The sequence below is a fragment of the Ptychodera flava genome, chromosome 22 (genome assembly GCF_041260155.1).
Source record: "Ptychodera flava strain L36383 chromosome 22, AS_Pfla_20210202, whole genome shotgun sequence".
Classification (NCBI taxonomy): domain Eukaryota; kingdom Metazoa; phylum Hemichordata; class Enteropneusta; family Ptychoderidae; genus Ptychodera; species Ptychodera flava.
Genome location: NC_091949.1, coordinates 1,262,256 through 1,273,286, shown reverse-complemented (window position 1 = coordinate 1,273,286; position 11,031 = coordinate 1,262,256). Strand labels below are relative to the sequence as shown.

General features: G+C 38.7%; 1 protein-coding gene across 2 annotated transcripts in view; it reads left to right on the top strand.

The window, feature by feature from the left end:
* The first annotated feature begins 1,301 nt into the window (after positions 1-1,301).
* LOC139122441 (serine-rich adhesin for platelets-like) overlaps positions 1,302-11,031 on the top strand; it is a 202,680-nt gene continuing 192,950 nt past the window's right edge. For both annotated transcript variants that reach the window (XM_070687814.1, XM_070687815.1), the window contains exons 1-2: positions 1,302-1,441; positions 5,272-5,557. In XM_070687814.1, the coding sequence (XP_070543915.1) occupies positions 5,396-5,557 (162 nt within the window). In that variant the 5' untranslated portion in view covers positions 1,302-1,441; positions 5,272-5,395. The remainder of the gene's footprint in view (positions 1,442-5,271; positions 5,558-11,031) is intronic.

The window sequence follows — 11,031 nt, the reverse complement described above, 5'->3', positions numbered from 1 at the left end:
GTACAAAATGAATTGAAATACCTCTCAGATTGCACCATTTCATCAATTTCTCAAAATTCTTAATGCGACCCCTGTCACTTCCTCTCCCCCTTGGGTGTTCTGACAGTTTTACTTTAAGTAAAAACAAATAGAAAACACCTAATATTGCACCAGACTGCATCATCGAACTCATTAATTTCTCAAAATTTCCAACGTGGCAGAGGGGACACGCCTCTCACACTTTTCCCCGTTGGGTGTTCTAACAGTTTTACACAAATTGATAACATCTCTCATATTGCACCAGACTGCATTATTGCACACATCAATCTCTCAAATTTTCAACACGAGAGGGTACAACTCCTCTGACACTGCCCCACCCCCAGCCTCCTGACTGTTCTCCTGTACTTTCAAATTCTGCCCTGTCAGATATCTTAGTGGAAACCTTGTCATGATACCCATCCAAAATAAACAATACTGTATGGTAAACAATACTATATGGTTGGATAGTGGTTACAGCATGAGCTTTTGTATCTACATTTTATTGTGACTTTGAATTTTCTTTTGCCGGTCACATCTTTTTCAACTGTCATGAGGTAACCGATGATATTCCAGCAGGATATGAAAGGTCTGTACTATTGCTGTAGTTTTGTAAATGTTACAAATACATGTCTTGGTATTTAACTGGTCTAAGTGGGGGGGGGGGGGAGGGGAGGGATCAGTCAAAATTTCTGTGTTAGAGACTGGGTTACTCAAATGCATTTGGGTTGGCATGGGGTTTACTCGAAATTTCAGAATACTATGAAATTCCCCAGACTCCCCCCCCCAGGTCGTAAATAATTACAACTCCCTAAGTAAGATTTTTACCACAGGAAACATTAATTTTATTCACTCTTCATCCTTTGTTAACCTTAGAAAGTTTGATTATGTAAAATTGTGTTGTTACTTGTTGTAATCTTGAATTGTTGAAATGAATAAAATCTTGGAAAGTAAAACATGATCCTGTGTCACTGTTGTTCCTGTCTTGTTTCACCATCAGAGAAAAAAAAGATTCTGATAAATTCACACCCAATTGCTCTACCAAAACAGAAAAATTATTGAAATTTTTCAGGCAAAACACACGCCCTCTCACCAGTAATACTTGTAAGTTCAATGCAACTCTGCATAACATGTTCGGACGAGAGAGGTGACCATAGAGGGCGAACGTCCTACTGGTACTCGTGTGACAGGCTTGCAACCACATGACATACTCCGAGTGCGCGCGTACTGGTCTACAGCTGAAATTTGCTTCTGTATGACGTCATTCCAATATGGCTGATGTCAATGAATAGTGGCACATGCGCACTATTACTATAGTGGTCAAGCGTATTCGTATGACATCGTATCAAACTTGGTATTTTTCTGTACGATGTCGTTCTTACGACAGTGACCGTACGTTGTCATAGTACGCAACAAAAAAGATAAGGTGAGTGTTACTTATTCTTTATTAAAACGTATGTGGCGTCGGTCGCAAAACTTGTTATACTACTGGCAATCCCAAAGGCACTGAACTTGGGACGAGGTGGTTTTGGTACGAAATGATTTTGGGGCGAACTGGTTTGGACCAACTGGTTTTGGTGCGAAGTGTCTGGACCCCGCGCTGGTAGGGTGGGACTTAGCTGCAGTACAGTAGCTCGAGGTTTTGCCTGGGTATATATGTGGATCGGACGGCAAAACTTGCCGTCTGACCCACATACCCAGGCAAAACCTGGAGCTACTGTACTGTAGTCTGGTTCCCTGACCCATTTCCCCGGTAGAGAAATATAGGGAAATATAGGGTCAGGTACCGGCTAATGTAAACATGGACGCTATTGGGTTTAAAAAAAACAAGCTGTGATTGGATGAAAGTAACACTTGTAACTTTTTCTCATCTTTCTTGGGTTTCGCACTTTCAGGCTCACTTGACACCAACTTCTTGTTTGTACCACAAAGCCGTGGAGGTAGAAAGAAAGACTTTCTACCTCCATGATTTAGCCACTGTGATTTAGCACACCTCTTAATACTTTTAGAACGTCGACATGATGCCTGGCATTTTTCACGAAATTCGGACACCATTCTATCCATCGAAATCAATCGTCGTTCACAGTTCCAACAAAGTTTGCTTTCAATTAGCTGTGATATCGGAGCATTACTTGTGGCGTGTATCAAATGTGCTCGGGTCATTGGGGTTACGCCACAGTCGGCGATGACCTCAATGACCCTAGCGCGTTCGATACACGCAACAAGTACTGCTGCGATATCACAGCCAGCCTTCAATCACCTCTATTTCCCCGTACTTCTGGATTAATCCTTTCAGTTTATGTTTCCCGTCTCGTGTGCCAATGTTTTTGGTTCGGATACCAGTGTTCGAACATAATTCTGATCCAGTCGAATTTTGATCGGCGTTTTCATGGTAGCAGCCATATTTGTTGTAGCATGTTCTGTCAGGTGACTAACCTCCGCCATCTTGAACAAAATTCTGTTCAAGATGGCTACCCGGTACCTGACCCTATATTTCCCCACGCCCTCTACCGGGGAAATGGATCAGGGAACCAGACTAACTGTACTGCAGCTACATGTATATACAAAAACAAACCGTGCGATAAAAACAAACCGTGCGATTAGGCAATGGTATCCTCAATGAATTCGCACATTTATGTAATGATATCCTCAATGAATTCGCACATTTATCCATAAATGTGCGAATTCATTGAGGATTATCCTGTCCAAGAGTCATTTTGTCTGTGCCATATTATATCACCAGTACCGGTTCCACAAACATGTCACAAATTCACTACACTGCTGTATTCTGGCGCTGCACCAAGGTTACTGGTCCGAGGTCGTTTCTCCCCTTCCGGCCCTTAACCCTTTTCCTGCCTTTCCATATTTCACCATCAGGTCAAGATGGTTTAAATTAATGGAACGTAACATTCCATGTGGTATATTTTAACATAATACTGTACATTTGAAGGCTTTTGAAAACATAAATACTGTAAACTTGATTTTTTTGGACTAAAGATGCTATAACATACCAAGCCAAGTGGGTGAAAATACGTCATTTTTTGGCTCAATATCGCTTTTTACTAACTTGGCTGATGCGGAAGTGCATGTGTTATCGGGATCGTACGTGGCCCGGCATTTGATTTTTGTCCCCAAGGCTGCAGGGCCGAGTGGACGCACATCGCCTTGCTCATACCATGAATCGTAGACTGTAACAGACTAAACTGATTTTTCAAAAGTGTTTACATTGTGACGAAAAAAATAGACTAAATTTTAAATGTTTCATTTTCTCAATAGAGAAGCAATAACTGTACGGGCTATCAAGTGTGTAATTTAATAGCTAAAAATGTAGTCTGTCTGTGAACGCTGGACTTACAATTCTAGCCCTGATTTTTAGTGCGTCCCTGTGACCCATGACCGGTATTTTTGCGGGACATTGTTGCTAATTTTGCGTCAAAAGACGCAAGAATGCACTCTGGGCAAAACACTGCCAATTCTGATCAAATTTGAGCGACACCGTATAATTGCGGTATTTTTTGAAATAAACTGAAGACACCTTTATAAATAAATACTTTTATTTTGTTGTAAATTTGAAAATTTTGTGTTCAATATTACTTTTATTTTAGTTTAAGTTTAAAAATGATGCAAATATTCCTCAATGTGCCATGAAATTTTGCATAGGTTGGTTGATGACATGTAATAATATGTACGGCAAATTCTTGGCTTTATGATGCTACAAAAATTGCAAAATTAGAAAAACATTGATCTTCAAAATAACATCATGTAAAAAATGAAGAAACACACTCAAATGATGTGTTTTATTTATTTTTATTTAATGTTGGACTTCTTACCTGAAAAGGAAAGTGTAAAACTGTGCAATAAAGCAGCTGCCATCTTAATTCGATGAGGAAAAGTATAAAGAAAATTTCTTGAATTCTCCATGAGCAATATATCATTGGAAAGAAATTTCATAAGCTTTAAAATAATTTAAGGTTGCGGTTGTCAGTTGTGAGCCACTTTTTTACAAATTTGTAATAAACAATACACTGTTAATGATTGCAGACTATTTTAATTGTGGAGTGGGGAGTTCTGGTTTCCACTGCAGATTGTTATGCAAATGAGCTGGGCTGCAAAGGGTTAAAATAATTACATTTGTTCAGGACTATGGTCATGCATTTGTCTACAGTCATGCAATACATTTCCATACTGATAAATACTTGAAAACAGCTACTTTGTTGATAAACTGAATACACTGATACTTTTACACACTTTTTTCGTGTCATGTACATGACTTGTTCTCGCATGCCAGACCTCGAAACCTGCGTGCGGCGAAGCCGCGAGCAGCGAGTAACCGCAGGTTACGAGGTCTGGCTAGAACCGACGTGCTATATATACTGTCCAATAGAATGCTTCGAAAATCGGCTGGATGAAAGAGTACATCTGTTGTTTATTCATGAATGTAGGTGGAGCGTCTAAAAATAGCCTTTTGAATTTGACTGAATGATTGTGTCATTCATCCAGAAATGTTTCATTCGAAGTAAACTGCCTTACGTTGACCTCAGACAGTACGGCTTCATGAAATCACGGTTACGCTATCCCCAGTAACCATTATGAAAAAAATCTGCAAAAATGATCTATGCCGTTGAAGAAAGTGGTGATGGACAGCCTGAAACCGAAGCAGGAGGTAGCCATGATAGATTATCTGGAAGGAGACGACGTTTCCGTGAATTTGCCGACAAGATATGGCCTTGCTTCATTGCTTGCGATTGCATTTTGTTGATCGTTGACATCCTCTATGGAGCTTGCTTTTTCATTTTGCTCCGTTCAAACAAAGCTCAGATTTTGGCCCCATTCAACTGCCGATGAGCTGGTGGTAAATGGCCTCACAAATAAATTCTCGCCTTTGATTTTTGCTTGAGTGTTTTTTCGGAGCAGATATGTGAAACGTGGTGGACAAGTACAGTGAAAATGTGTATATGGCCGTCTGTATGCGGTGGTCCAAAGTAATACTTATTAGCATAGGAAAGACAGCCCACTTTTGACGTCATCACATTCCTGAGCAGTTGGTTCTTGCCAGACCTCGTAACCTGCGGTTACTCGCTGCTCGCGACTTCGCCGCTCGCGTCGCATGCAGGTTCGAGGTCTGGCATGCGAGACTAGTACATGACTTGTCTTTTATTAATTTATATAATTCATTATCTTCTTAATCTTTTCTGTACTTGACAGTCCATCATTTTGGCAAATCTATGATATTTTTTCCTTCTGCTTTCTTGACAGATGGAATACCTCTTGATATATAGAGACAGCAATTGCTAATTGACTAATTCAAATACTTTGAAAAGGGAATTTATCGTCTATACAGCTGGCATTTATACTACCAGCCCCAGTCAGCTACATTTATATGCTGAAGAGCAAGATGAGTGATTGGATAGGAGATGGTATGGACACTATGGCTGGCATATCTCGACAATATAATCCCAGACACAGTCTTTCTATTACCAATACCAAAGGATTACTCAATGCACCCGGAGAAAATAACTGTTTTCTCAACAGTGCTGTTCAGGTTGGTAGATTTAATGCCTTTTAGTGACCTCACAAAGGCATCATAACCTGTCCGCTACCCACATGTCTTCTATTTTACACTGACTAGAAAAATTTTAAGTAATATATGTATTTATGCTTGTTGAAAATCCTTCATGTCTGACTCTGAGGGCAGATTCATGCAATCTAGTTATTTAACCCTTTTCCTGCTGAGCTCCCTGCACGCAGTCCGGCGGGGTCGATAGAAAAAAGCCCCCTTTTAGGTGCCTACAAAAGATTTGCTCTCCTGAACTTTATCCTGCCAGGCATTTTGGCAGAAACCGCCCATTTTCAGGGTAGTTTTAGCCATACTTATATGTGTTAGACTTCGATAATTTTTACATGCCTGCACATAGGGGAAGGTGCTCAAGGGTTACTGCAGAAAAAAATTCAGGTCAGTACAGTGTTTCCTCTGGCTAAAATTACCTGTTAGCCATTCTGGCTAATTGAGACCAAAATTGATCAGCCAGAACTAGCCATTCAAATTTACATGTATTCGGCATTTGTGATTTTGGACAACTGACAGTTGAATATTTAGTGACAGTCACATTCACAAATAATATACTCAGGTGGGTCCTATCAGCTGCTACAGTACTGGAACAAAAAATGGCAAAATAAGTTAAGAACAACTTTTACAGAACAAACTGCTTTCTTTATTACTTATTTCATTACTTGTAACATTCACAACAAACTTTTATTTCCTGGGTGCTTCACTCTTATGTAACTTCTGTATCACAAGTATTGCATCATTTACAGGGTAACTTCGAGATGCTCTCATTGAAAGACCCATTGCCTCTGCCTCATGGTCATCAAGTGCTTTCAGTTCTCCAATCACAGAGTTTAATTTCTGTACCAATTGTTCAGTGTTCTGGTAATTACATTTTGTACACTAGGTGTAAACAGCCTCCTGTCTCTATTGGTAGTCAAAACATTTAGTTTCAAAATAAAACTGCTCTACGGGTGGGGCTTCACTAGCTATATGTATTCTCAACAGTGTATCAACGTTTTTAGTCCCCACGGACACCGTCCGGGGGGACTTATAGGTTTGGTCATGTCTGTGCCTGTGTGCATCCGTGCGTCAGTGCGTGTATCCGTCCGTTCACGCAGATATCCCAGAGTTGCCTGGAGCGATTTCATTCAAACTTGGTACAAGGATTACTTCATATGTCATACATATGCATGTCAATTTGTGTTTTGTTACGATCCAATATGGCCGCCAGGCAGCCATTTTATTACAATTTTTTCATATACAGAGCCATAACTCAGACATGTTGCAACCAATTTTATTCAAAGTTGGTACAAGGACATTGACCAATGTCATAGATATGCATGTAAATTTGTTTTGTGATATGATCCAATATGGCTGCTGTGCGGCCATTTTTTGCTCACGTATTGACACACGTGAGCATATGTCGCAGCGATGTCTGTCTGTCTGTCTGTCTGTCTGTCTGTCTGTGAAACTCAATATCTCAAACACGGCTGATCAGATCAGAATCAAATCTGGTACATAGATTCAGTTTGCAAATGGTAAGAACTGATTAGTTTTTGGTGGGTGTGGCTTGCTTCCTTTTAGCTCATTTGCATAATTAATGATTTAAGAAAAACTGATATATATTGACAAGGACTGCACACAATTTGATGAGATTCGCTACAAATGTTGATCACACCAAGATATATCAGCTTTGAAAGATATTAAAGGGTGACGTGAAAGATAATTACTAATTTGCATGTTTAATGAAATTTCCTACTTAGGAGTATATATCTGAATTTACTCGATCAAAATTGACGAAACTTGGTACGCATATTGAAGATACTATGATTTAACATTATTAAAAGTCATTAAGCATTTTTACTTCATCCAAATCCTAATTTGCAAAATTAATGACCTTTTGAAATTAAGGATATATATTTGAAGTTAGATGACCAAAATTGATTAAACTTGCTATGTACATTAAAAATACTATGATACATTATTAAATGTCACTAAGCATTTTTACATCAGCCAATTCCTAATTTGCATATTTTATGAACTTTCCTAATTAGGGATATTTATCTGTATTGACTAGACGAAAGTTGACGAAACTTGCTATGTACATTAAAGATACTATGATAGAACATTATTGAAAGTCATTAAGCATTTGAACTTTAGCTAATTCCTTATTTGCATATTTAATGAACTTTCATAATCAGGGATATTTATCTGTATTGACCAGACCAAAGTTGACGAAACTTGCTATGTACATTAAAGATACTATGATAGAACATTATTGAAAGTCATTAAGCATACCAGCTCCTAATTTGCATATTTAATGAAGTTTTGAAATTAGGGATATACATTTGAATTTATATGACCAAAATTGATGAAGCTTGCTATGTACATTAAGGATACTAGGGTATTATGTTGGCTAACATTGAAAGGCATTAAGCATTTTTGCTTCAGCCAGTTCCTAATTTGTGTATTTTTAATGAACTTTCCTAATTAGGGATATATACACTCGAGAAACTGGGTAGTGAATTTGCATATTTGATTAGAAGCGGAGCCTCGCTTTCGAATGCGCTGGTGTTGTCAACATGGCAAACCACAGACCTCGCCGCTGACGTAAACCCATTTTAAGAAACGGTTTATCACCATTGAAAAGCCAAAAAGAAAAATGAAATTCACTTTTTATGTGTCAGGATACAATAATTATTCGGTACACGGAAAAATCTGATACATTTAGCTTCAGTTTTTTTGAATTTATAACCAATCTCGCAAGCAGTCATTCAGTGCAGTTACTATCATAGACAGGCATGTCTTCCACATAAAGGTTAGGGGTCATGGGGGTCTTGAGCCAAAAAGATATTTTAGTCACATGACTTCAAAAGGTTAAAGATACTGCATGCCAAATATGGAAGTTGTACCGCCTTGCAAACGCAAACGACGCAGTGTTTTAGATCAGGTGACCGACTCACTTCCGGGTTTCAGGGCGGCGATGTGCATGCAACTGGGCACCCTGAAACACTCGAAATTTCAACCCTCGACGTTTTATTTTGACAAAATGAACACCTAAAACTACTTTGATGACATTAAATTTCCGGATTGTGGTTAAAATCATCATCAGAACTTGCTTTTATGGAGGAAAGGGCAAGGTATGCACACCTACTTCGGCTAATGCAAGTTGCAACTAACCCATAGCGAGGCGAACAATGTAAACACGCATGCAAGCGTTGGGTGGTACTCTGGCGATGACCTCTGACCCAAATTGATCAATAGGCCTGTACACTGTTTGCTACCCTGAAACCTAGTCAACTTCGATGGGTTGAATCTCCACCTTACAAGGCTTGAGCCAAATCGGAACGATATGTAATCAAATTATAAGGTAAAAATCTAATACTAAATGTACATTTGAAACGGTTTTATGCATGCTAACGGATAAGACGCAGTGTTTGTGTCAGCACTTTTACGGTCGTAGCGTACAGACTAAATCTGAGCCCAAGGACAAAATCTGGCAGATATGCCTCCAAAAATTCAATTGAAAGGTCGTTTTCGACTGTAAAGGTAAGAGGTGCAATTTTGTGGCCCAAGTCTCTCTTTTTGATTAGAAATTGGTGATTTTCAGACGCTGAAAAAATGCACTAACGGTTTTTTTGAAAGCGTGAGGGCGCTCTTGCAATTCAAAAGAAAATCTCATTAACATATGCAAAAGTATGACCCGGTTTCCCGAGTGTATACTTGGATTTATTTGATCAAAGGTGGCATAACATGCTATATACATTGATGATTATACCAGGTTATACCAATATTGGAAGGCATTTCGCACTTAAGTTTTCATGTCAGCTTATTTATAGTTTGCATATATAATGAGCTTTCAAAGTTTGAAATATATAGTTTGAAGATTGAAGGACTTGACCAAAGGCAATTACACTTGCTATATAAAGTGGTGATACAATGACAGCAGTCAAAGAAATTAATTATTTTTATTTCAGCTAATTACATATTTGAATACTTAATGACCGATAGAGTTAATCTTTGGTGAATATTGTTCATTATGTTGATCATAATACTTTCAATGAAGTTGCAAACATGTGGCAAAGGTTCAAATTTACACATAACTGCAATATATAATGAAACACGTGAGCATTTACAGTTCATATCTGATATTACGATTTTTTCATGTACAGAGCCATAACTCAGACACTTATCAAGCAAATTTATTCAAAGTTGGTACAAGGACATTGACCTATGTCATACATATGCACATCACAGTGTTCTCCCCAGAAATTTTTGAAACAGGATCGGCTAATTTGCATAACAATAATTATGTAAATTTTATGTTAATTATGCAATACACACATCACTCCACAGCATCACAAAAATCCCATAATAAAAAGATATTAAAATCTTTTATGCTCTTTAAGCACTTGATTTATTACATCATATTTTCATTCAAAGTCTTCCAGTTCTCTCTAGAATAACATTCAAAATCAGACGTTTTATGTGATCCTCTGTTACTACATGTTTGTCTGTAGCCAGATTGCTAAAACCATGGACGTCTTTTTTAAACATCCATGGCAAAGCAGTTACACGGCCAAGTTCATACGGCACTGAATATTGCACTTACAATTCGGCATCAGTAGAGCATGCCTACAGAGAAACATGTCGACTTTAAAACTCAATTCATAATAAAGAGAAGCCCGAAAATATTGATACCAGGTATTTTCAAGAACAAGAGTTGAATTCGCATCAACTTCTACTTCGACAAACATACGAAACTTCGACAATTGCGCGGCGTCTGCCGCCATGCATTGTGTAGTTCACGACCTTTGAACCTATACTGTATACCATTACCCTAACCGTACGTACATAGGTGCTGTATTCACTGAATTCAGACGATCACACGAACTATTATTTTAGCTCATGCAGTTCCTTTTTATTTCCTTTCATGGTGCCTTGAATATTGTAAAACGGGTCATGGGTTTTAAAACTAGATTAAGTGCAATTGTTTCTCAGAGTCAATCGAACGAATCCATGCAAGTTACGAATGCGTGACACGAGGTGACACACATGGCTTCAACGTCATGTTGACGTACACAGATCTCAAAATGGCTAACTCGGACACGCATCGATCTGAAGACGCGGCAGTACCATACATTTTTGCATCTGATGTTTGTCTCAACCAATCGTACGATTTCAGCCACTTCTGATCGAAATCACTTTTCCTGACCTTCGGATCCTTACCAGTGCGATACATTGTGGCAACGGCAGTCTATTTTTTACATCCATGGTATACTCCATGTCCGTTGTATAAAATGGTCGTTGTCTGTACGATCGGCAGCGTAACATATTTCATGCTTTTTGAATTTAAGTTTCATCCGTCTTAGCCGATGTTCATTTGCACTACGGCCGACCCATTTATTTTCCTCACAGACAAGCGCGACACTGGGTGCTTTCCACCCGATAACTCGGATATCCCTGCC